This window comes from Nasonia vitripennis, chromosome 2 (assembly GCF_009193385.2).
Source record: "Nasonia vitripennis strain AsymCx chromosome 2, Nvit_psr_1.1, whole genome shotgun sequence".
Classification (NCBI taxonomy): Eukaryota; Metazoa; Arthropoda; class Insecta; order Hymenoptera; family Pteromalidae; genus Nasonia; species Nasonia vitripennis.
Window position 1 is genome coordinate 23,304,835 of NC_045758.1, and position 27,075 is coordinate 23,331,909.

At 38.8% G+C, this 27,075-nt stretch overlaps 2 protein-coding genes and 1 long non-coding RNA gene across 6 annotated transcripts in view; 1 reads left to right on the plus strand and 2 right to left on the minus strand.

Moving 5' to 3' along the window:
- The first annotated feature begins 199 nt into the window (after positions 1-199).
- LOC100120917 lies at positions 200-3,445 on the plus strand. Of its 2 annotated transcripts, none has more exons than XM_001604461.6 (9): positions 200-869; positions 1,063-1,123; positions 1,202-1,357; positions 1,430-1,660; positions 1,725-2,033; positions 2,119-2,223; positions 2,298-2,458; positions 2,530-2,920; positions 3,005-3,445. In XM_001604461.6, the coding sequence occupies exons 1-9, from the start codon at positions 783-785 to the stop codon at positions 3,241-3,243; spliced, it is 1,740 nt and encodes a 579-aa protein (XP_001604511.1). In that variant the 5' UTR covers positions 200-782; the 3' UTR covers positions 3,244-3,445. The 2 variants fall into 2 exon arrangements, with proteins under 2 accessions (XP_001604511.1, XP_031780107.1); XM_031924247.2 differs by having other exon boundaries at positions 634-869; positions 2,530-2,687.
- Positions 3,322-5,375, minus strand: LOC116416332. The gene is made up of 2 exons (XR_004226777.2): positions 5,122-5,375; positions 3,322-5,041 (listed from the first exon to the last, which is right to left on the minus strand). It is a non-coding gene; the product is annotated as an uncharacterized LOC116416332 (long non-coding RNA).
- Positions 5,376-5,631: 256 nt separating this feature from the next.
- LOC100120941 (proto-oncogene tyrosine-protein kinase receptor Ret) overlaps positions 5,632-27,075 on the minus strand; it is a 33,031-nt gene continuing 11,587 nt past the window's right edge. For all 3 annotated transcript variants that reach the window (XM_016982316.2, XM_031925053.1, XM_031925052.1), the window contains 18 exons: positions 22,149-22,367; positions 21,952-22,073; positions 21,680-21,815; positions 21,356-21,609; positions 18,500-18,677; positions 18,301-18,398; positions 16,483-16,754; positions 16,100-16,276; positions 15,702-15,877; positions 15,173-15,388; positions 14,333-14,435; positions 12,434-12,602; positions 11,292-11,596; positions 9,855-10,059; positions 9,445-9,574; positions 8,918-9,119; positions 8,368-8,543; positions 5,632-8,151 (listed from right to left, as the gene is read on the minus strand). In XM_016982316.2, coding sequence (XP_016837805.1) covers positions 7,658-8,151; positions 8,368-8,543; positions 8,918-9,119; positions 9,445-9,574; positions 9,855-10,059; positions 11,292-11,596; positions 12,434-12,602; positions 14,333-14,435; positions 15,173-15,388; positions 15,702-15,877; positions 16,100-16,276; positions 16,483-16,754; positions 18,301-18,398; positions 18,500-18,677; positions 21,356-21,609; positions 21,680-21,815; positions 21,952-22,073; positions 22,149-22,367 — 3,632 coding nt within the window. In that variant the 3' untranslated portion in view covers positions 5,632-7,657. The remainder of the gene's footprint in view (positions 8,152-8,367; positions 8,544-8,917; positions 9,120-9,444; positions 9,575-9,854; positions 10,060-11,291; positions 11,597-12,433; positions 12,603-14,332; positions 14,436-15,172; positions 15,389-15,701; positions 15,878-16,099; positions 16,277-16,482; positions 16,755-18,300; positions 18,399-18,499; positions 18,678-21,355; positions 21,610-21,679; positions 21,816-21,951; positions 22,074-22,148; positions 22,368-27,075) is intronic.

Genomic DNA, 27,075 nt, shown 5'->3' on the forward strand with positions numbered 1-27,075 from the left:
CATCAATTCCATCAACTCTATTCCAAAAAACATTAGTCAGACAAGATGAATTTTAAAAAGCTACGAGCAAAACTAAAATTACTTGCAAAAAAATTTCTGTCAGTCATTACGATATTCATATCTTATATACTTTTTTATTTTAATGCCGATTCTTCGTAAAAACTATAATATATACTACATGCTTGCTTTGCTCTCTTTATAAAATATAAAGCGCATAAGCCATAAAGAAACAAACACTTCTTAGCGCCACACAAACACAGCGCGAATAACATAGGCGCGCCTCTACAAATAAGCAATGCATCGTCAGCTGCATTAAAAAACACACAATCCAAATGTTCTTTCCAAGAACACAGCTGATTGGGACCTTATGTAGTTATGTGGGAGTAGACCTTACACACACACACACACACGCGTACACCTCGTTCGCGCGCGTAACTCTACACCTGAACCAATTGGATAGCCGTATTCACTCAGAGCGATCCAACAAAACACAGCAGCGCGTCCGCGGACACAGTGTCTCGAGCGCACTGGGGGGGACAACAACGGCTGATCCACGGTCGGACCGACGCTTCGCTTTTAATATTTTTCGCTTTCTGTTACGGAGCGCAAAATATCGCACGACTGCATAGCCGTGAATTTGTTCTCCTGTGCCTACACTGGAATACTGTATCAGCGATATGTGAGCGATCGGACGCGGCTCCGCTCCACAGTAAAGCAAAATGCGGAAAACTTCGAGCCTATGATGCCTTCCTGAAACACTTACTGTTTATTATAACCTCAAAATGTACAAAGCGTTCCTCTTACTTTCGTGTCTCATCGTCCGCGACGCTTTTGCGTCTCTTTGTTTTCCAGATTACTGTCGCAACACAGTAAGTTCGTTTTATTATTTTACCATCTCTCTTTTGTTTATCATGCATTTTTTCCCATCGACTGTATGTGCGTGTTCAACTGCCAGCTAGCTGCATAATGTGTATAATAACAGTGCAAGTTCTTGTTAGAAGAACAAAGACTAGTTAAGACCAGCTATGTTTATCCAAATATTGATCGCCTTGCTTTTTTCAGACTAATCTTATACCCGAACCTGGAGAACGATGCCTACTGGAACCAGTACAAAGAGGAGCAGGTACAGTGATTTTGTCTCTAGATTTTATTTGATTATAATTTAAAGTTTGTTTACTTAAACGTTTTAACTATGTTGTAGAATGCATGGAGATGAGATTCGAAAATCTAGGACACTTGCCACCAACAGGTGAACCATTAGCACAAGTCTCATTAGTGGCATATGTCCACGACTTTGGAAATCTGAAAGGAAAAGCTACTGCTTTTAATTCTTCAATTAGTGATATAAACTTTAACAGTGAGTACACATTTTAATTTCTCAAGTAATACCTATTAGCATATAAAATTTTTAATTTTCATTCCATTACAGGACTGACTATGCGCTATCAAACTTTAGGAGATGAAAAAACTTCTGCTTGTCGAAATGTTAGGTTTTATGGCAACGCATCTAATTTGCCTCTGCAGGACTTCTTTGTATCCTGCCCATTTTATAACAGTTCATTTGAAAATAGCCCCTACCGTTTAGAGTATCTTGTTTCTGGGCCTAACTATGAGTACAGTAGAAAGCTTGTATTTATAGTTCCTAACCATATATTTATTGGTAAGCGTTTTTTCCTCAGTGTATGCAATTTGAAAAATGCGCTAAACAACTCATTCTTTCACAGATAACGCCATAAAAGATATAACTCGTTTCACACCATTTATTTATGTTGATGTTTCTGATGCATCTACTCTGACTTTGTATATTCAGACTTTACCAAAAAGATTCAACGTATCTGCTTATAAAGTCTGGATGATCAATAACGACACCAATAGTACAAAAGATATTATTTTGGAAAATCCTAATGGAGAAAAGCTTATTCACCATAATTTTACAGTTCATGATGGTGTACTTTTCTTTAAAGTTGCTGCTTTACATCCCACATGCCATGCAAATGGTTGTATCAACAGCACATCTCCGTTCATTAGTATCAGTGAGTATTACGAATTCCACTGCAGCAAATAAATTTTATCACAGTAACACATTCAAAACGAAATATGAATTTATTTGTGTTATAGAGCAAGCTTCGCACAGATTACTTATCATGATAATTAGTGTCATTTGGATTCCACCTGTGATGTTTTACGCTTTATATCATGCTTATAAATTATATAAGAAAAAAGGTATGAACTTAAGTTATTTACATTGCATTAGCTGCAAGATAACAAATACTAATAATGATTTTATTTAAATCAAGAAATATTAAAACGAGCTGAAAGAAAACCAATGTGCCTTTTGGTTTATACTCCTTCACACATGGCTCATGTTAATGCTATGGTTGATTTGGCGCGCTACTTACGATGTTGTAATATCAATGCTATGATTGATACCTTAGACATTCCCGAAAGTACAAATAAGGTATGATTTTAAGATAATTCATGTAAAATAAAAAAAAGCTTAAGCTAACTTATTCAAACTTTTATAAACAGGACCCCGTGCTTTGGTGTAATGAAGCATTCCAAGCGGCCGAAGTAATTATCATAGCGACATCACCACGCACAGATGAAATTGCCCCAGTTATTTATCGTAATATGGATAGTCAAGCCTTAAGATTACTTAAAGAGAACTATCCACTTCGAAACAAAAGGTATTTTGCTCTTCAATTTCCGTATTGCAAATCTGAAGACATACCGAAAGAAGCACGTCAGTTCAAACGTTTTTCTATGCCAGAGGAATTAGAAAAATTAGTAAGAACTATTCACGAAGTAGAATATATACGATTTTTTGGTGTATCTGACAAAGATTTTGTGGACTCTGTCAAATTAGCCAAAATACAAGTCGTTCCGACTAAAAAAAGTTTCAGAAAAATTGAAAATAACGGTATGCGCTTTAGAATTTTTTAAAACTAAATAATGATTCTTATAAGTTATTAAAACAAGCTCATGGATTTTTTTTGTTTTACAGAAGATCTTCTCTTGCCCGATTTACAAGAAAAGACCATAAGTTTTGAACTTCTTCAATTAAAAGAAGTAGAATCAAAAAGTAACGACACGACAAATAATAAAAGCGCATCAAAAACTTTTAAAACGAATATCGAGGAATTGAATTTACTTGGTGAAAATGTTGAAAGTGAAACAGAAACGTTTGGTTTTAATCAACCAGCCAAAAATTCTGAATTTCGTATTGATAGTTTAAATTTATAATCAATTTTTAATGCTGAATGGTTTTTAAAACTGCTTTTCTAAGATTTTTACTTTTATGTACTCAAAATATACACTGTATTTTATTAATAAAAAACATCTATTTATTTGTATAATAAAATTAAAAACATTTCGTATTATTATAAAACGTATACATTAGGTAAAATTGTTGTTATTTATAAAAAGGATGTAGAAAAGTTAAAAACATTTTCTAAATTTTTATCAAAATACAAAATATCAAAATGGAATGTGCAACCAACTCTATACAAATTGCATTACAAAATACGAGGCATAAATAGTTTTCTTTAAAAACAGTCACATTAGCATATTCTAAATGATGAAATTAAAAAGATACTAAATTATTTAATATTCATCAATAGGATCAATAAAATATATAAAAATAATATTATCTACATGTAAACAAATTAGTCGAACTAATAGTTTTAACAATAAATAGCACGATAAAATAGTAAAAAATCTAAATATTTCATCAATATAAGATATAAAAATAATCATTTTAATATAATTGAAAGATAAAAAATGAAAAAATATCACTTAAATGACAATATCTATCTTTACTATTTTTTTTAAAGGCACATTATGCACAACTTACATCTTTCATTCTTTGCAGTCTTTTTAGTTCAAGCTCATTTGTGAGTCAATTTATTTTTCATATTATATAAAGTACCCTGGTAGAAAATTAACGAGTGAAAACCGTTAAAAAGTTAAGTTTAGTTGACCATTATTATCAAATTTGAATGTAAAAAAATAAAGCTAAATGTTAGCTAATATTTTAGTGATGCGTGTCTATTATACCAACACAGTATTATTTTTAAGTTAAAAATTGTTTTTTCCTTTTTTTCTTGCATTAAATCGTTTGCATGTTTTATTACAAATATTTGGATTTTTCACGATTGCAAGATATTTTTCTATAATTTCTGGATTGTAACAGTCATTTGACAAATTTCAAGCAAATGTTCTGTTTTATCTTGAGTTAATGTGTATATCTATGCATTTATAATGTTGAAACTCTTATTTATTTAAATTGTTACCATAACTTAGCTAAGTGACCCAAAACTTAACTTATTAACAGTTAACGTTTCTCCCAGGGTAGAATATCCTTTGTTCTGTATTTTTGTGTTAAAATTGTTTTAGCACATCTAAGTAACAATCAGTTAATCCATTTATAAAATATAGTGTTTGATTACTCTTGGAAACTCTTCTGTTATTTATAAATTTGTTTTGAATTACTTAATAATTTTTCAGTGCTATTATGTATTGTCGAGGAGCTTTTATCGATTCTAAAGATTTTTATTAGTTGAACCTAGTTTGAGTATTTCATTATATTGAAGTATTTGATTATTAAAAAAATTCTTGTATTACTTGATTCACAAATTTCTAAACGTATTTTATAGATTCAAACTTTTCAAATTATAATAATTAACTTTTTGTGCTTATTTGTGGTCATATATATAAATGGTTTAACAGCTCTATGAAAGGGTAATACAGCTTGGTGGTTGGAGAAATTTTTGACGTAAGTACAATTAGCCAAACCCTTGTCTTTGTCAATATAGTGCATAGCATAACGAATCTTTGCTAAATCAATGGTTATATTTTTTAACTCAATCGCTGACCATATTATTTTAATATTATGTGAAATTCCATGTGTTTTGTTGATAAGTAAGTTGTATGTTTTCTGAATAGGAATATTGACTTGATTCAAATCACCTTGTTTCCAATTAACAGAATCTGCTGGTTGCAAATATTTTGTTGACATAATTCTCATTAGGCAGATTATAACCTAAAGTAACATTGCTTGCTTAGTATATCATCTCTAAATTACTCTCTACAATTGTATCCAACTTATATATATACACTTACGATCAAAAAGAATACTCTGGTGACAATTCATAGCATATTAATTAAAACTCAATGGCGTGAAAACTTCAAATACACGTTCCAATAAATCTAGTAAGGTTATAAAGACATTGTTTTCGTTTGCGGATTTCAATTTTAATCAGGTATCGTCTATATAGTATATGCTACGTGTATACGTATCTATAGATATGAACATATGGTAAATATAGTAGGTATACACCACGGCTCGTCAGCGCAAAGCCAACGAGCCAACCAACGCGTAGCACTGTATAGGAACTACTCACGATGTTGCCATTGTTACCTTTCAAAAACTAAATAAGATATACAGAAAGTATACTGGAATCGCAAATGTGCTTTAACGGAAATTAAACGAATAATTAAAATAAAATATCAATAAACAAATACATTTTTTTAAATATTAAGGGTAAAATAGTATTCAACAAACATTTTATTTTGAAAATTCGTTATTATTTAATACAATTAACAAATAATTACAAAGACGTTGCATACTATAAAATATGCAAAAATGCTCAATCGCCGAATCATGCTTATAATAAGAAAATCTGTGACATTATATTTCTATATCAAACATAAATCATATAAACTCATTGGTATATTTAAATCGCAGTTAATTCTATAACAAAAAATCGTAAGTAATCTAAAGCTAAGCTAACTATTTTACAATTTTAATATTTATATTTACAATCATCACAGAATTAAAACTTTTCTGAAAGGCATTTTAAATATATAAAAATTACTCGCATACGATTTTAATTATTTTAACCAAGTATTATAATCAATTATTTTAATGAATAAAAACTTAAGCATATATTAGATGCACAAGTTTGTGTTTTAACTAGTTGCATGATTATAATATAAGCTATACCTTTATACATGAAGACACTTATAATAAGTGGCTTTTGTCGAAAATACTGTGTATTTATATTACGATTTATCATCGTGGGGGTGACATTGAACAAGTTTTATTGTAAATCATGTTATATTAAAATATACACCTCAAATTCATGTGTATGTATATATATATTTCTTTGGTTGAATCAGTATCTTATAATTCGTGTAGGAATAATCACTTATTGTGGAGTATATTATCTGTTTTATCTAATCATATCAAGTGATGCTATTTATTTGTAAGATATATTTGTTTCCTGTTGCGATTCTATCTGGTCCATTCCGTTTATTATCATCATCCATTGTTCTTATAGCATTTAAATTATATATTTAATCAAGTTAAAATGTACACCGATTTTATTGCAATATTTACATTGCATAGTAGCTATAACACAGTAAAATAAACGTAATTGAGATGTCATTTTGTGAGTATAAAATTACAATGTAGTAACAATTAACAAATAATAATAACAATTAGAGACTGCCAAACTTGTTAAATGCATATTTTCACGATACTTTTACCTAATGCTTGTTTAATTAATGATATTTCGAAGAAACACCTTCGAAATTTGTTAAGACGAATTTTAGTGAAAGTTTTACAAATTATTTTTCAAAATTTTACAATTCATCCTGATCGATTTTGTTAACGAATATTTCAATAAAGATATAAAGTTAAGTTTGAGCTTTATTGGGTGGTGTTTAACGTCAGGATATTTTGGAAGTAAATGATTTGCATTGATATTATTTCTAACGCGTATTGCCAATTTAAAATATTTATTTCTACTTTGAAATTTGATTAATTTGGGCTAGCCGTAGATAAATCGTAGCTTTGAACTCCGGCTAAACTGAGTAAAAATAGTACACGAAGATGGAAATATTTCTTTGACGAATTTTGTATACTATTTGAAGTTGTTTAAAGTCGATCAAAGTATCTCATTATCAAGCTTCGAATACGCGGATCAAACGAAAGTACAGTTCTCATATTAACATCTTCGCCGTTTTCATAAAACTCAAAAATATTTGTTTTCAATGATATTTTAAGAAGACATCAGTTTGTAAATCATTTTCTATCTATACTCTTGCAATATATTCAATCATTCTTTGGTTATTTGCATAACAAAATTATAATATTTAGCGTACGATTTTTACTGAGAGAATGCACTGCCCAAGTTGAGCCACACCAAGAATTTAGATATAGTTAATTGTATAATATTTCAACTGTTTAAAATTTCTCATATAAATGTATATAAACACTAGTTATCCATGATACTAATACAGCACGCAGTGTTGAAGTTTCGAAAATGGTTTCATGGAATTAAAAATAAAATGTGCATTTTTATATTTTGATAAAAAGTTTAAAGTTTAACGTGTTAAGACTCTTAACGAATCGCTCTTTGTGTGTGATTGCTAATCGCAAAAATGAACTATATTTCTTCCTCGTAAAAGAAGTTTAAATCATAGCCATTTATGATAACTTCAAACGATATTTTGATCTAGTGCTAGATTGAATCTAAACTCATAAATTCTTATTTTAAAATTCACATGTTAAGACTAGCAAATGTTGCTCGCGCGAATCTTAGGCTTTACTCCATAGAAAATTGGCTCATTACGGTCCAATCATCATACGCACTCAAACGTCAAAGTCGTTCATAGCTTCGTCATCCCTACTAGTAGTAGTGTCTATACTGCCGAACGACAGCAATAAGTCTTCCGACTCCCTGGACTTGCAGCTGACCCCAGCCTGCATGTCTATGTAAGATTGAGGCCTACCTCCAGAACTCGTCGAGGGCTCTGGTGCAAGCTCGTTTTCGCTGCAGCTAGCAACGCTCACGTGGCGCAGCTTTATCGGGCTTTCGTAGTGCGCGTCTATCTGTTGCTGGCGACGATGCGCTTCGGATGCAGCCTCGTTCACGTAGCTCGAACGCGAGGACTCCTCAGTTTCTGGATAGCAACTGGAAGGCAATGGTTCGTGCCACAGTGCTTCCAACTTATCCACCTTGTCGGACTTGCTTATCGGTTCAAACGAAGGCTTGCTCATATAATTCACGGCATTTGTCCGCTGCTGATTTTTACCGTTGATCAGGGCATAGCTAACGACGTTTTTAGTCGAATCACTGCTTGAACCTTGAATTGAAAATATTTATTATAATGTGTTAAGATGCAAAAATTAGCTTAATAGTAACAAGTGTTTTCCTTAAAATCTCTTATAACTTATATACTTAATAGAGCGCAAGCGAAACCAATGTCTGACCAATAAGGACCGCTATCACTTGTGTAAGTACGCAAGCATATGCCTTCCCATTAATGACGGGCTAATGACGGTTGATCTAGTTTACTCACAAGGACTATCCAAAGCATGCAGTGACGTGAAGTAGGCCTGGTTATGAACTGTACGAGGGTTCAAGTCGAGGTACTCAACCGCGTCCTCGAGCATACGCTCCCAGTGACAAGTAAGCTCCTTAAACGATGGCCTCATTCCGGGTTCGTCGTGCCAGCAGGAAACCATAAGTTTGTACCTGGGACAAAAATAGCGTGTCATCGAAAAATACATGAGTACTTTAGTAAATACGCCTTTTTCCTTTGGCACGCGACCACTCGTCAGTTACTCTTTTTCTCCATAGATGATTGTCTCGATTTACTTGCCATTCCACAAGTTATGAATTTAAAATTAATTTAGAAATAGAAGTTCGAGTATCCATCTCAATCACTGTCACTGTATACATGTGTAATAAAAGAAGTGACGGTACATTATATTTTGTACAGCTTCGAAACACTGTTACAACAAGAATAAACGTCAGCGAGTAGTCCGACCGAAAAACGAGCTTAATCGAGTCAGATTACTTAATAACCTTCCAGATCACAGACTGTAAGGGATTCTTTAGAGACTTACAGCTGATGCGAGCAATTGGCTGGCTTCTCCATGCGGTATCCAGCCTTGAGTAGGTTGTAGAGATTGTGTACGTCGACACCGGGATAAGGCGATGCGCCGAGCGTCACTAATTCCCAGAGGAGCACTCCGAAGCTCCAGACATCTGACTTGCTCGTGTAGACGTGATCGGCCAAGGATTCCGGAGCCATCCACTTTACCGGTACTGTGCACATTAATAATGCTCTCTTTAGCCCCGAGTTTCACCCAGTTTGACTTGTTTCCCTTTGCCCCATCTTTCGCGTAATCGTATTACCAAGTTGTTTGCTATTTTGCCTCATCGGGCTATATATACACGTTTGCGGGGACACGATGCTCACTTGATGGATTTTATGTTTATTTAAAACTTTGTGAACTCAGTGGGTGGCTTGGAAGGTTTTCGTGGGACGTTATTTTCCGGCGGTACCAACATGATTTCGTGCATAACAAATTAGAAACCTCGAGAATACATTTACGTTTAGAGTTCAATGAAGGAGATGACTTTGGTTTACCTCTGCCCTTGCTGCGCTTCAAGTAAGCATCGTCTTCGTAAACATCTCGGGTAAGACCGAAATCCGAAATCTTGCAGACCTTGCCCGCTCCGAGTAGCACGTTTCTCGCCGCCAAATCTCGATGCACCAACTGAAATCCAGATATCGATTCAGCATTTGATTAAAAATTCAAAACAACTTGCAAGCAGGTGGACCTCGTTAACCGCCAAGTGTATATAGAAATAGCTATGAAAAGAGTTCCGAAAAGGCAGCTGCTTCAGCAAACTCGAATCCGATAAAACTTTTCGCTCTAATTTAAGTTTAAAAGGAACGTAAGGAGCGAAGTTTTGAATGCTGTATCACACGCTTCGCTGATTTTCTATACTCGTATACGCTAAGTATATACGTATATGCCGAATGCGAAAATTTACCTTGATATCGGCGAGGTAAGCCATTCCCTTGCTGATTTGCCATGCGAACGAAAGTATATCTCTGGGCGTGATCGTGTAGTTCACGACTGGATCGATGCTCGGCTGATCCACAGGCTTCACGTTGTTGGGCGACGAGGATAAGAGCAAAGTTGAGCACGGCACACGGCCCTCCGACTCCAAGTGTCGGCTTCGTCGTAAATAGTTTCTGCAATCAAATTGTCATCCTCAGAGTTTGATTCTCGACGCGGAAATTCACTGAATGCATTACACCGTAGTTTATTGCCCTTTAAAACTTTAACTCGGTGGCTGTTAAATTATACCGAGTCAGCGCTTTTTTCAAAGTTCGACGGTTAAATTTGATTTCGTGCGTAGAACACCAGCGATATTTTTCACGCTTTCATCGTTGCATAAACTTATCTACTAAGCTCTATGTATACAGAAAACTGCGGCTAAAAGAAGCATCTAAGATAAGAGGAAGCTCTCCGAAAGCATCCAAGACTTTCGCATTCTCAAATAGTCCACTGCACGAATCGGATAGTTCAAAGAATAAAATAATCTCGCACCATCCCCCGACTCTTTATAAACTCTTAAAAAGAATGTAATTTCAGCCGTGCAATATTTCAAAGGGAAAATTAACTGCTCAGTTGCGAAAATATTTCCGGCAAAGAATCCTCTCGAATAAAAGCTGTATAACGTCGGGCAAAGACTTCGCAGTCAAAGACCGAACCCGCGTGACGCTGAAATTGTCGCGCCAAGTATTTAATTATGCGTCTTTTGCGAGCCCCCGAGGAACGTTTTTCGACGGCTGTCCTGCATTAATGCGCGCGCACGCGGAACCACGGCATTCCCGCGGCGTCCTGGAATCCGGCTGCGAGAGCTTTTCCGGGCTAGATTAAGCTAAGGGACGTTGCGTATACGGCCCTCGCTGTATGTGTGCATCCGAACCCGAGACGCGCGCGGTCATTTGCATGTATAGTGCTACATTTGGCTGCCGTGACTTTTCGAATATTATCCGGGATTGCAATGCGGAAGTGCGCGGCGCGCAAGAATTGTTTTTCGGTTTATATTAAACTCCCCTGCGAGATTCCTGGAATTAAAAAAAAAATAGATCTATACAACGTTCGTTTATACATATCGAGAATTGTATTATAGTTTTCGTGCGCTAGTTTTCGATAAAATTTCACCGCACGTACAGATGAAAACCGTATCGGATAATTCCGAGAATGAAACGTTTTGGGCAATATAGAAATTCTCTCGAGGAATATCCTTGAATATTCAGTGCAACGCAATTCGCGTTTGGCCTATTTACAACAATACGTGATGCATCGGGACGAAGTAAATAACTGTTTGCTCTGAGTTTACTCGCACGCAGACTCCCATCACCGAGGTAACAGTCTTCTCCGATAGCCGAGCAATTAGCAACTCTCTCGAACTTACCTCAGGGAGCCAAACTCGGCAAATTCGATGATGAGGTAGATCGGACCACCTGCGGTCGTGCAGGCGCCGAGCAGTCTTATAACGTTTGGATGTTGCGCCTCCTTGAGCAGCTGATATTCCGAGAGCAAATCGGCCAGCTCCGAGGCACTCGCATCCTCCTTCAGGGTCTTCACGGCGACGGTAGTCTGCCCCTGCCAGCCTGCGATGTCCTGAGCCTTGGCGCGAAGTACGCGGCCGAATTCGCCCTCGCCCAGCACCTGCTCGATCGACAGACGCGATCGCGGGAACTCCCACTTTGGGTCCGGCTGTGTGGCATACACCGTATAACATTTTAATTTCAATTTTTTTTTTCAATTCTTCTGTTAACGTATAAACCACTAAGAGTTATCGGCTCACGGGTTCGTAAATTCAGAGGCAATAATAATCCTCGACACTACCTACGATAAAAAAACGCGAGAGTAGTTAAAATGCAGCAAATCGCGGAGAGGGGGAGTGCAAAGTGTCGGCGGCGAGCAGTGCACTCGACCCTTTATCTCGGTTTGTCGCCGCGGTTAACCGGGAAATATTGCACGATCGTGCCCTGCATTAAATTACTTTCCACCGGCTCGCAGCCGTTAGCCCTTGTATACGGGAGGAGCACGACGACTCAAGGGGCTATAGTAGGTATATATGCGCGGAGTTCCGTTTTTCAAAGTCGAACGCGTTTAACGACGCGCAACGAGTTTAATCGCGCTGGAAGAAAAAAATGATATAGCGGCTATGTAATAATAACGCGCCCACGATGCCCCTACAGGCTGATGGTGCGCGCAAGCGCGACGATGTGCCAAGTCAAGTGCACGCTGGCGGGATGATACTGTAAACAGTGGAGATAAGATCCAGGTGGAGCGGATAAGGACGTGTTTTTTTTTCGCTGATGCTCTATGTTGTGCGTTGTAGAGAGTTGTATGGTGAAAACATTGTCGGGCTGACGCCAGCAGCGTAAATGTTTGCTTTTGCGTTGCAATCGAGCTGTTGACGCGAAACGGTGTATACTTCGCAGTTTTGAAAAATAATATCATTATAGCCGTCGCGTGTTTCTATGGTCTCTGAAGGAAGATTTTTAAATCCCTTTAACGAGATATTGTTATATTCGGCAAACTTACCGGGGAACTCTTCTGAGCGAGCAGCGTGCGATTGACGGCCGTCAGGGATTCCAAGCCGATTAGGAGGCCGTCGCCACGATCAACATAATCCAGAGGCAAAATTCCGAGGCCATTAGCGGCATCGCTCCCCCTGTGCATGCAGCTCCGACGTGGCACCTTATTTACGATTCTGCAATGTCGACGGAAAAATAGACTTCAATTTTTAGCTCTAAGGAAATAAAAGCTGCCTGCGAGGCAAAAAATCTCGTGCGTTAGAGGTGTAAAATGTTAATGCGTCGCTTAATCATTAGATTATTTGCAGATTGTAAAAAAAGTAACTTTATAGCAAAGTGTGGCTAAAATACGATGTTAAGTCACCCCTATCTGTGACTAAAGTAGTCCTTTTTTGCACCGTGTTTATCACACTCGCTACGTTCGTGCGCTAACCTCACGGTGCAAATAAGGACTACGTTAGTCACGAATAGGCGAGACTTGCGGACTTTAGCAGTCTGTGCTATAAAATTTTATACGATACTCTTGACTTAAATGGTTCAGTAACTGCGCCGTGTAAAAAAGAATCATTTAAGTCACACGTATCGTAATGTACTATTCGTTTATACATGAAGACGTCCACGACAAAAAGTCGTTATAATTTCCGAGTTCCAAGTATTAGTCTTTACTCAGTCTATCCCCAATGCCACCAAAGCTCTCTTTAATTAGACTTTCTTGCAAGTTTTACCAAAACTAAGATATATGATTGTGAATTAAGACAATTACAGAATGTATGATAATTGCAGAGTCGACAATTGTAAATTGTAAAAGTCTACAATTTTTCCGTATCCAACAATGAAAATTCAGATCATTCATAAAAGACGTTGGCGTTGTGTAAAGATTGAAGACATTTTTAAGGGATAGCTGTCTGTAAATTCTGACGCACACTGGCGCGCTCATTTTAAAAATTGAACGTCTTACGTGGGCGAACATAAAAAAAGCTCCGGCTTGTCGACTTAGGACTCTATGTACCTACAGAAGCAACGAATAGTCAATAAAGTTACGAAATAAAATCCTTCGTATATGGCGTAGTCCACTCAGCTCGCTGCGCCGTAAACAATTTACCGACATTCCAATTTCTCAAAAATACAACGACGCATCCGTAATTGTAATTTCTCGTGGATACATATCACCTGCGCGCGTACGCATATAAAATCAATCGACGGCGGAACATCGTAAATACCTAAGCGCAGCGTGAGAATTGGCGTAGCAAACGATTCTTACGAGATTAATACAATTTTAACGGCTATCGCGGGTGTCGTGGACTCGGGCTGTATCGATTCATCGCAGAGGGCAGAAATAAAACGTCGCCCTCGGATGCGTGGCTGACTCTCTCGAGCTCGTAACTTATCTCGAGTTTGCCGAGAGAAAAAGCAACAGCCTCAGCTGTTGCATAGGGAACTGGCCCCCGCAGTGTACATCCAGGTCATGCAAACAGTTAGCTCGCCAACACTCGCTATATAAGACCGCCGCGTGTGTCGTGGCGACGCAACGAGAGAAAAAAGACGGGAAAATCTCCGTGCACGCATGCGGAGAATTATGTCGCGATCGCATTCACTCCTGTGGAAGAAAAGATTAGCTTGGAAAGTAAACCACCTCAGCGGGGATTATGGATTATTATTATTATTATTTATTTTTTTTTTTAATGACTGACACGAGTTTTTATACGCTTGAGTTTAAAATTTAACTTTCTACGTAGTTTGATGGGAACTTTGTTATTGCCGCGTAAACAAATTATTTATGGAGAAATTCGGTAGGCAACGCTTTAAATATAAAAATGTAATTAAATTTATCTCTTTTGTCAACGCATAAGTGCACACTTCTGAGTCAAAAACTAATTAACCATAATAAGAAACGAATCTTCGTTACCTGTATCTCCACATGATGAACGAGCCGACGATGATTATGAGAACGAATAGACTCGCAGCAATTATTCCAATTAAGCACGTAGGACCGCACGTACTGTTTGTAGCTGAAAACAATTTTATTTAAAATTCATTATTATTGGTTGCAAACAGATTTTTTCTTCCGATTTTGTGAAGTAGTGACGTCTAAAAATAACCAGACACCGAATGACATTTTTACAATTATATATATATATATATATATATATATATATATATATATATATATATATATAAAATTGCAAATGATCAATTTCTAATATCTTCGCGCGCAGCAAGGTCGCTATGCACATAAATGCCACATCTTAACTAATTGATTAGCAAACAGGTAATATGATACTGTATTGGTTATACAAAGTGTGTAAATTAATACAAATGACGGGAGGAGAATATCGTATGGAGCTTTAAATTAAACTGCAGCTATAACGATAAAATTCAATACAAGAGCCTGAATCAATTTAAGCGGCCATGGCTTAAATTAGTGTCTGCTGTACGTTGCAGTTTGAAGCATAGTATTTGGAACGCTTTCAAGGAAATATAACTTTCAAAAATAAAATTAATTTATGCATTTTTATTATGGATTTCAATCAACGGTGAAATTTGATTAATGTATGTATATTTAATGAAACGTATTTAATGTGTGTAGTACAGATTAAACACTTAATTATATGTTGATAATTTTCACATTATTATTAAAGCAAACTTCCCACCTCAACCACATTAATTATAACAGAATACTGGTATATTCCTGCGTAATTAACGACGTTATAGAAATTAAAACTTGAATTTAAAATATCGAACTCACCCTTCCGGGCATCCGAGCTGACGGCCTGTGGGAGTCTGTCACGCTCTTTTCTCATCCTTGTCTCGCGAGCCTCCTTGTTTCCGGATCCCGAGCTACCGCTGCCACTGCGAAAGCTCGCACCGCACGTGCACTGCATGTAGTCGTCGCACCAGCAAGTACCGAAGCCGCTGCGTATTCCTCGACCGTTTTTGTTCACTTCCGCAAAACGTAGCTCCGCTGTTGATGGAAGGGTGTATTTTGAATACGTTTGTTACGAAGTGGATTTCCAAGTGAATACAAAAAATTGATTTTAAATTAATTCATGAAAGAGCGGTCTGATGATGTTTCCTGGAAGACTGCTTTGTCAGGGAATAATGCAGCCTTAATGACAAGATATAGAGTAAACAAGTAAAGGCAGACTCAGTTCTACGACTGATTTTGCATGCCAAATAAATAAAAATTAGAATGATATTGTTGATTTTAAAAGTAGTATATTAATGATACGAAATATTCTCTGGTGTATGTAATAAAAATTAATTGATGTACACACATTCAAGGGCACAATCCTGTGGACAAATTCGTGGATCGAGGTGTTCGAGTTCATCGCATATGTAATTGGGACAGTAAGTCAGATCGGATGAGCAGGTTTCGTAGTTTTCCGTCATCGTGCTGTTATTCGCCTTGTTTGATCGCCAAACGCAGCCGCCCGCATCAGCTGTGCTCGCGCTGTAAAAACAATCGTTAAGAGTCAAAGCTAAGTTTGAAAGAACTGTGTTATAAAAACAGTCCAAAATATGCTAAATCAAGATAATGTTCAACCTCGTATAGTTGTCTAAATCTGCGATAAGTATAATTACATATTTATTTGCAAATAAAATATAATCAAGTGTATATAGATATTACGAATAAATTATTGGTGCATATATGAGCAATCGTATAAAGTCTCACTTCAAAGTTCCAGTGCCAATGCCGCATCTCCCTTCGCATTCTCCCGCAGACTTGGCGTTTGCGCACGAGTGAACGCTCATTTGATTCTGTTTGCACGTACTCGTAGGATCTACGATCTTGACTGTTAGAGTAGTAGAAGAGAGCTTCTGGTCCGGGGTGCGCCATTCAATCCGTAAACTAACAAGATGAATGCTCATGTTTAAATAAGATCACGTATAACCCGCAAAATTAACAATCAAACCGAAGGAACTAAGACATAACTTTGTTTCAGATCGATCGGGCTAAAACTGACAAGTTCTCGACAAAAGATCCCAAATAGCCGAGTTTTATATAACCAGAAAAGGAGAGCAGAGCAACAAAACGAGGATCGAATCGAGCATTACCTTATCTTCGAGGAAATAGAGAGAAGCGTGCTGGCATTGGCAACGAAGACGATGCCGCCGGTGCTCGTGATGTTGAAAGCCACAGGGCCGCGCAGACTGAACACGACTTTAGAATTGACCCTCTGCTGAGGCTGGGTTACTCGGTAGTATTGACTGGAGTCTCGCGATAACTGCACCGACTCGGGATAGTCTATCCGTTGCTTCACAGGAATCGAGGCCGTAGTCGTCGTGGTGTGATGCCGAGGCCCGACGAACGACAGCGTTATGTTCACCTGGAATAAAATATGACATTTTCTTGCATTGCGAATTAAGTCGAACTTGTTCACATTAACAATATACTGGAATAAAACCGTGTACAACAACCGCCGACAACTCACGATCAAATTATCGCAAACAGTTCGAGAACAGCGCGGTAAATCGACTTTACCAAAGATGATAAGTCGAAACACATTTTCAAGAGTAAAAGCGGAATCGTTCGCACAATAGCCGGAGCTTGAAAAATGCGTCTACGCCGTCGGCATCAGTCGTGGGCCATTTGCTTCGAAAGCGCTCGCGAAATTGCGTTTCCACACACACACACACACACACACACACACACACGGAGATTAATTATCGATATGTATAATAAAAGCTCTGTCTCCATGCTTTCGATCTTTTTTTATCCATTCGAGCGGAGCCCGGAAAATCTTTAGCGACGCCGTCAATCGCAGGAAACGAAGAAGGAAAAAGCTATATAGAAGATAGCATCGATACGACGAATGCGAGCGACTCGCGGGATTTGCGGCGATAACCGTCGGCTGACGAGGAGCTTCCGCGCTCTCTCTCTCTTTTGCCTCTCTTCCATAGTGTCGTCGCGCTCACGAGAAATGGTCGATAATGCGCCGACGCTTATACGCGCGAGCGGATGCTTTTTAACGAGCATTTTATTATCCAACTCTTTTTTCCAATAGTTACGATGCTCCTCGCGCTGCTTCATCTTCTTTCTCTTTATAGGCCCGTCCGGCTTTTCGAGAAATTTATGGAGAGCCGCCGCCGCCGCCGCCGCCGCCGCCGCCAGTTTTTACGGGAATAATGGATTTTCAGCATTAAGTTAGTATACTCTGCTCTTAAATAAATATTTTGAAAATAAGCTCCGATAATGACGAGGTAACTCTTTAGAAATAAAGAGATTTATTGTTGGAATTTCATTTGAAAGGACCGTCATCCAAGCTCTCATTTTCCTTAGAATAATAAGGAAAGATTTCATAATCAGCCGATAATTTTGCACTCGGCATTACAGAGAAAAGCTCTTTGAAAGAGAAACTGACGTCTGCGACTATCTATAGCGATTCTTAAGTTAACAATGGCGCGAAAAGGAAAGAGCTTTGCAAGCACCGATTTTATATTCCAGAATCACGGACACGCAATGAAGAGCTGAGAATTTGCTGGGGTGAGTGTAAGCGGTAGTTTTTACGGCGGATTTCCTAACCAGATACATCCGTGGGCGCGGCACGTGCTAATTTCGACGCAAACTTTAACCGGTAATTAATGGTTGCGCATCCTGTTGGACGCGAACTCCTTTAATATCTCGTGGGCACTGAAGCCTCGGTAGTCTACTGGATTTACCAGTTGTTGCACTTGCTATATAGGTGTGGTATGTAACTTTTGGGCGATGAGTATCTATAACGATTATGGTTTTCCGAGGCGATAAAATCCACAGTGGCTTATTGGTTTCTATTGTATATATAATAATGAGTTTGTACAGAATTTTAAAATTAAGAAAAGGAGAAATGATTGATTGTATACAACAAAATCATCAAAAACGCATAATATATTTACCGTGTTTTTCCCAAAACCAGGCAGCAGCGATTCATCTGTGACTTGCAGTATCACGCGATACGGTGATTTTGGCAGAAGGGTAGTTTTCGAGTAGAGCCCTGCAAAAAGTTATGATGTAATTTTCGCATGAACATCTATCAAGAAAATACATCGCTTAAATATTTATATATTCAGCAAAAAGTAATCTGTGATATCTCACTTGCGAAAATCGCAGTCGACGACGGAACTAGTGGTTTCTTCGGATGCTCGATTGGTATGATATCGTACGTCAAATTTAAAGCATTGAATACATCATCGAGCAATTGAACACTGTACGAATTAGTATTAATATCATCAGCATCCTTGATTATCAAATCTTTTTCATCCAGTCTGTCACCCTGAAAATAAGGTTAATTCGTTATCATCCTTCACGCTCGAAACATCCCCGCAATGTCGGAACGCAATTATATATAAATGTGAGTTATTAATATAAATAGGTACTATGCTCGCCAACATCCAGGAATGCTATTTTATTAACAAAAAAGAAAGTCGATATAATTATTCACCAAGGTCTCTGCACCCGAACGGCACGAGAGAACGAACTTTACTATGCATTTTTACTGTTATAAATAATAAACGCTGTAGCTCTCAAAAGATAATTTTTCGTATTAATTTTTCCTCGCGCAAAAAGCGAGCTAATGACTCGGCATTATAGATACAGTACAATCAATGCGCAGAGGGGAAAAAAGGCAGCGCCTCACGAGTATTCGCAGCGCATTCATCTGCATAAAACGCAGGTATAGAACGTACACACATGAGCGCAGGCTCTCGACGGTGCGCGTATAGCTATACGGCGACTAATCAGTCGAGAGAGAGCGCGAGCTAACGCGGGTGACGACCATCAATCTCAATCCCACGTCCTGTGTTTTTACAATTACGTTTTAACGAGAAAATCCACGGCTTCCGGCGCGACGAGGTGCGCCCGAGGGCGACCGCTAAAATTTATTTCCGAGGAAAGCGCGCGGGTACTTAATAATAGAAAAGCGGGAATTTCGAGTTGAGAGCAAAGATCTCGATATTTTTAAAATTCTTGCGGTATAAGTGTATATGCCGCGCGGTAATATACGAGGATTCGGGAAAGGTGCTCGGGCAATGCCTCTTCTTCTGTTTTTTCACCGGTCTTTTTTCTTGCAGCCGCTGCGGTATGTGTGCTCGGATAGGGGGACGCGACTAGACGAGCGCGCGCGGAAAGTAAAAAACGCTGTGGGAGAGAGAAAAAGAGGAGATGGATGTCGCGGGACAGAGAAATAAGAGGGTAAGCTCGCGGAGGTGGACGAGACGAAAGAGCGAATTAATTAGCAACGGCAGATTACGAATTTACTGGGTTTGTACGATTAAAGGAGAGTCGATGTTTTTGAAGACCGATTTTTTTTATATACTAGACTTGGCGCAGTGCGCTGCGCGCACTGTAGTAGACTATCATTTCATTAACTTATTAAATGGAATATAAATACTTGATTGATATTTTTAATATTTGTTTTCTATCACGGAAATATATCAAACTTTACAATATGTGATTCATTTCGCGCTCATATAAATTTCAAAGTTACCGCGGTTTCGTCGCCAACTTCCTTTTAAAATTTTAAGGTTATGTCTCGAGAGTAGAATGTCTCTAGAGTATTATAAATACACAAATTATAATTTGGTATGTATTATAGTATTATATTGCATTTTTAATATTAGAATCAATTTTAAAAATCAAAAACAAATCAAAAAATTCTAACGATACTTTTGACGCATGCGCACTACATGAGCCAATCATATTGACGCATTCTTGGCTTCACTTCATCCAGCCATGACTTTTTTATATAGGGATTCTACAATGTGTATTTATGTGAAGTATAATTGATGAAAAATTTACTTTCTTTTTCAATCTTAAGTTAAGAGTAATAAAAAGTTTTGCGAAATTCATCATATAGTCACCTGTAATATACTGTACGGTATTCAAAATAATAACATTATAAATAAATACAAGCTTCGATGATTAATAAAAGAGATACAATAATATACGTATTTGAAAGAAAATATCGCAAGTTAATTATTCTAATTGTTGAGAGATGTACGTCCCAATGCAAATTCTCTCAGACTTATTGCAGTATCCTTGATACGCGACAAGTTTCACAAGAAAAATCCAGTGCATACGCTTTGCATATTTTGGTTTCCCGAGCAGCAGGCCGAAAGAAGAAAAAAAAGTATAAAAGACGCTGCATCAGATAGCAGACTATCAGAAGGACAGAGACAGACAGATGGACGGATCGAGATAGAAAGAGAGGGAGGAAAACGAAGAGCAGAAGTCCGGGAGTAAAAAAAAGGTATCTTCCTCTTTCCCTCGTCAGGCTAGGGTTTAATCAGAATCAGCCCCTGCAGCCGCACTGTTTCCCCGCTTCTTTCCTCTTTATCAGTCTTCTCGCTGTCGACATTTCTCGCGCGCGCTTTTCCACCTTTTTTTTCCGCCACGACTCGGTTAAACGCACGCTGCACAGCAGTGCCCAAAACAATGCTTTTATAATGAACACAATGTACCCTTGATTAAGCTTCTTTCCGTTCTTTTTCAGTTATAGCCCGTCGACCAAAGCTGGCGTGAGATTCAATGCGATGCTGTGAATGTGTATAACTAAGCGCTTTAACGCGTATACGATGCTACGAGGCTTTGGATCAAATACCTATATATACGCCCACGCAGTTCTCTCTCTCTCTCTCTCTCTCTCTCTCTCTCTCTCTCTCTCTCTCTCTCTCGGCTTTATGATAAAACACACTGCGCGTATGCATGCATTTGCGGCTATTTTTCACGTTACTGAAGGTATAAAATGTGGCGATGAAAAATGATTTCTTGAAATGCTTCCCGAGAATAAGTCAGCAAATGATCAAATGTATATTTATTTATACCACGATTGATATGCCAGTCGATTGATCGAGAAATTCTGATTTAACGGATTATTATGGTTGTATTTTCGCTTAGAAGTTCATGTCGATCGAAGATTTATTTAAACTACTCGAATATATTGTACCTATTTACCTTTGTAAAATCCTTCAAATGTATCTCGACGCTACCGTTAGTCTGTGACACGGGTGGATTGTCATTTTGATCCAAGATGTCTATAGTAATTATCTTGTCTTTGGTGTACTGTATTCCCGTTGTTTCCTCCCAGATAACACACTTAACGTTGACATTTGCGTGTGGTCCAGTACCTTTTGGAGGCTCCAGTGTGTCGCGGTCTAGCGAATCGTTGGAATAGATTTTATTGTCCACGATATGAAAAAAATCTGTTCCTAGGACATTAAAAAACTGAGTTAAAATAAAGTTTACTTATAATAAGGAATATAACGTTGATAAATTTACCATTCGATAGTTCGTATCCGGTAACAAAAAATTTTGGACAAATGGATTTGTAAACGTCGGGTCCAAGTGTGCCCAGCATCGTCACCGGTTGATTCTCGTAAATCCTGTACTTGGACTTGCTCCAAAAGCACATGTCCTATAAAGTGCAACACATTAATAATGGGTCTTAGCTATATACGTTGTGGACTATTTTGTTCGCACAGCTTGCTCGGAATAATCTTGTTCGTATGGAAATTTCAAAATAAAAGAGGATAAGAGGTTTGTTCAAGTACCTGCAGGTAGTCGGTGCAATTGATCTTGCCACCCTTAACGGCTTGTGGAAGAATTTTTATCTCTAGGATAGCTTCGGAACCACTTTTCTCTTTCGCCTGAACAAGTACCGTATTGGCATCTTCTGAAAAATAAACGATAGAATTTAGTTGGAAATTCTTTTCACATTTTAAAGTCGATATGAGAAAATTCGTCTTGCCTCCTTTGGGTAAAGCTTGCAGCACGATGTTTCCATTCTTGGGATCGAGACTAGCGAACTTTTGTTTGGAAGGCAAAATTTGATAATCCGGATCTTCTGCCGAAGTCGAATCATTTCGCAGCGTCCTTATAGTAATGAGGTTGATATCTGAATTCAGTCTAATCCCGTTTCCTGAGTACGGTATTCTCACGCTCAGATCTGATTGGGGAAAGTAGAGCGCTGAAATCAAAAAGATAATACGATCGTTAAAAAATAAATCCACATGTATTTAGAAGATTTCAATCGAGTTAACTGCTGAAAAAAACGCAAAGTCGCCCCGCCGACAGAAAGTTACGTAAACGCAGAAATAAAAGTAGACCCCGCGCATTTCATCCCTTAGAGCCACTTCCAGTGGCTCGCATCAGGAAAATTTGCATAACACTATACACACCGCATCGGATGACTTTGATGTCTGTCGGTGCGGCATGCAAAAAATTCAGTACGCGTACAGCTCTCGTGTATCCTATGACGCGAAAGTTTACCCCCCGCACAGCCCCCCTCGCATGTCGGATCTTCGGCCACTCTTTTTCCGTCTTCCGACAGGTTTAGTAGCTCAGTCGCTACGAGACTCCTATATATGCTACGTGTATCTGCACACACACGCTCGAGAAGTTCGGCCTCTGCGCAGGGGGTGAGCGCGAAAAACGGCCCTACGGGAAGGAAACCGGAGAACGCGCATAAAGCTTCCCCCGAAGAGTGAACTCGTATATACATATAGAGCGATCGGTATATAGCTACTCGCACACCCTTTCGAACTGAGATACCGAATACGAAGACAACTATGCGCACTGCGCTGCGACAAAGGGATGAGAAAAGGACGAGTCACTTGGGAGGAAAAGTCCGCGCGACGCAGGAATTCGAGCGTAGAAACAAGCTTGCGAGGGGAGCGCATAGCTGGACGACTCGCAGTTTCAGGTTTGAAGAGTTTTTCGTGCTTCTGGCAAAGTACGGGCTAACAAAATTAAATCTACGAGAATTCGCAGCAATCGAAAGACGTGGGAGAGATGCTATGCCTTTGACGAAAATTGTAACTTCGCGAAAATGGAACACTCCTCTTTTTCCGGGAACGGAGATAGATATTATCGATCCTTGCGCGCTCCAACGCCTCGGGAAATAAGCTACACAAAGATGCGAGACAGTCGTACCTTTTTTCATCCCGAACGGCGACGAGCGCCTGCATAATGCAAGCGTCCCGATCTATTCGGAGCTATCTACCGGTAAAAGTTGCAGCGCCGGCCGATATAATCAAGCCTGATTTACGCGCGGCCGGTTGAAAAAAGGAGCTACCAAGAAATAGTTCAGGATCCCACTCGTAAGTGGGCGCGAAGGAAGAGGAAGATTGAAAAAGCTGAATAGACGCTATGACGTTTTATTTCTCGATCGCGGGCAAGCGACTTGTCAAATATGAACAATTTTAACGATACTCTGAACAAACACTTGCTACTAAAACGGCGGTTTATACGATTAAAAAACTTGGAAAGTTTGAAAAGTTGAAAAATTTAATCTCCTCTGACGAGCCGAGGAGCGCAGTCCGCATATAAATAGAGACAGACAAGGAGATGCGGCTGATATATATATATATATATATATATATATATATGCACGAGCGTCAGGGTTAACATTTAATCGATATTTACAGGGGAATTAATTTTAATTAGCGACGACATTGCGTGTCGACTGGATGTCCAAAGTTTTACGACGATTTTTACGATAGTCACCCTCGTCAAGTCTATTGCGTTTCCATCTCTCCCGCTATAAGTGTATACCTATATACATGTGCTTTTTGCGCGGCGCAAAAAATGTTTATGACGGCCGATGTCGCGTCGGTAAACCAAAGTCAAATTGAGAGCTACGGATTATTCATCTCTTGGTGTAGTGTAGGCTAGACTGTTATGAGTAAGGGGGGATCAGGCGTCAACTTTTGCCGGCGACGCGTTTCGGAATGGCTCGAAAACAACGTAATGGGGTTGTATAAACTGTGACGCACAACCGAGGAAAGGGATTTCATGCTACCGGTCTATATGCACTGCGGCGCGAGTGCTATATAGTAAATCAGAGATGAGGTTGTTTCATTCGAAGCATGTATATTATCTAGTGCTCGAATTGGAAGAAGTAATTGAATAATATCGTTTGCTTTTAAGGAAATAAGACACATAGAAATCCAATTTGATCATTTTATAAAGTTGTAAGAGCTTTTGTTGTTTTTAACAAAGTATTGTTGCAAATACATGGATGTGAATTTTCGAAGAAAAAACAGATAGACAGACAATCTATACGATCCTACAACTTTTGGAATTAATGAAAGAACGTACGCCAAGGCTAAATCTTCATCAGACGTTAAATTAATAAAAATTGCACTTAAATCAGCACGATGAGTTCTCGGAAAAATTCTAAAGCTATCTCGAGAATCCATCAAACATTCATAGAAATCTTCATTTAAATTGTACAGAGCGTGTGCTTGATCAAGCCTCGGAAAAATCGCGTTGATTGGAGATCCGCCTACGTCGACTGGCGAACTTCTGCGGCTCCGATTTCGACGAATTAATTATCCCCGTGCATTTACATTTAGTTAGTAAAATTCGGTAAATACAAGGAAGCTAATCTTTAATCGCTCTGCGTACACGAATTATTTTTACATAAAGAGTCCCGCTTAAGCGGCGTGTGTACCCTGTCATTTAAAAATAAACCCGTTAATGAGCGTCGAGAGTCACGAAAGTTACGAGTTTTGACGATGCTCTCGGAGCGCACTGGAAGCAAGTCGAGGGACGAAAGAGGAAAAATTCAGGTTTATCTTCGCGTCGTTCCTCGCTAATCCCCGTTTATTGTGGTTGCAGAGGGGCAATCTTCTAAAACCCGTACAACGACCAGTGGCCTTAAATTACCTGAGCTTGTTCCGCACTTTTACGAGCCTCAATTTTCCCGGGTTAAAAAAAGAAGCGCACGTGCCTTGACAAGATTGACATTTTCTTCGCTCAGGCTGGATACTTGATAGAGCGTTTTCCAAGACTTTTTTCTTTAATAAAAAATTTCTTCACAACGTTTGGTTACGGGCAATATGACACAATTTTACAAGCATGATATGTAAATTACTTCGCTCTGTAAAGATTTAAAAGATTACACATCGCAGTTAATTTATAAACTGATATGATTAACATCGAAGTACTGCATTACGCGAGAGCCCAGACTTATCAGAATGAACGTCCCTCTATTGAAAGTAGCCAAGAATATAAGTAGGCTTTTACGTGTCGGTGGTATATAGCGACGTGATCGGCGAATAAAATACAGGCTGCGGCTTCGTACTCCTAGCCATAATCGGGTATAGTGCCGGCCACGGCGGCGTGTATGTACAGGGCAATTTGCTAATCGATCTCAACGCTAATTACTTCGACGATCGTTATTCATAAAATCGCGCATAATTTAATTTATGCCACGGTTGGCGTAGGCTTATACTCGCTTGGAAAATTTACATCGATGAGTTGATTTAATTCGTTATGACGCGAAACCAATATCTTACGTAACAAACAACAAGCGCGACCGCAATAACAATCGCCGAAAACGCAAAAGCGCTGCGGCTCTGGCATCGGTTCAACGATAAGTCATCGATCACAGCTAGTCCGAATCTCTCTTACAATCGAATGTGCAGAGAGCAGAGCGCGCGAGGAACAAGAGTCGCCGGTGTATCGTTGCGCCTAGAAACCCTATTGCATACGCGCATATCGCGTAATACAATTCGCGAAAACAAAGACACAGCACTGAAAGCGATACGGGCCGCTGTACCTCGCAGCCTTACAAAGGACACCCCTTACTGGGCGACCGCGTGTCCTGCCGCCGCTACGTCGCAGGATCGTCGTGACTCAATCCCCACGAGCTCCCCACGAGTCTTGTTATTATTATATGGATTGGTGAATTCTGCGTCTGACCGACGAAGTTGGATTGATTTCTATGAATGTTACCGGAAATCAGTGGGCAGTGCTTTTGTGTCAATCGCTTTTGTCGCTGCTTTGTTATTGCTGCGTTATTGACGATTGAAATAGTTTGAAACCTTATATGATTATACGTATAGCGAGAAGTACTGTTGACTTTATTGGTATAAATTTGATTTTAATTAAAAATGCTACAACATTGGAGGAAGTTGGTTATTAAGGTTTCAAAAACCATGTTATTTTTACTTTTAATTAAACTTGGTGATTGGACTATTCAACATGATAAAAATGTAGCTAAACACATCACTATAGGTAGAAGTTATATAGAATGTTTCTATACCTGAAAAATTAATTGCCAAAGTTCCAGAGTTACCAAGCGCGCACGTGTCGAACTGCACAAAGCAGACTCTTCAGCGCAACTTTTACCAGTAGAATACAGGTGCGCATGTATAAGTTTTGACAATTAACACTCGTACACCACGCGAATAATCCAGCGCACCCTCGCTTTTCCGACCCACTCGAGCGGCCGGAAAAATGAGCTTACGCACGGAAAAACAAGAGAAAGTCGAAAGAACAACTATATACAGCGGCCAGAGCTGCGCGTTGATATATACCTATTTATAAAAAGGTAGCTAGCGCGCGCGAGGCATACATAAAGTATAAGAGCGAAAGCACACACAGATCGGCGCTTGACACTTTTCTGCGCCGGCTTCAAATTTATGGCAGACGCGGCTCTCGTCCGTACTCGTGTTATACACGGAGCTTTCCCGTCGTTATTGTTCCTCGTGTTTTTACTTTTTTATCTGCGACTCACTGCTCTGTTTTCTTTTCGGCGACGATCGGGCTGCGGGCCGTTTTTCGTTTCTTCTTTTGCTCCCTTTGCCGGCGTTCCGAAATAGGCGCCTATATTTATAGACTTCAAATGAGCGTGGCGCGCGCGCCCGCCACGCGGCTGTTGATGAGCC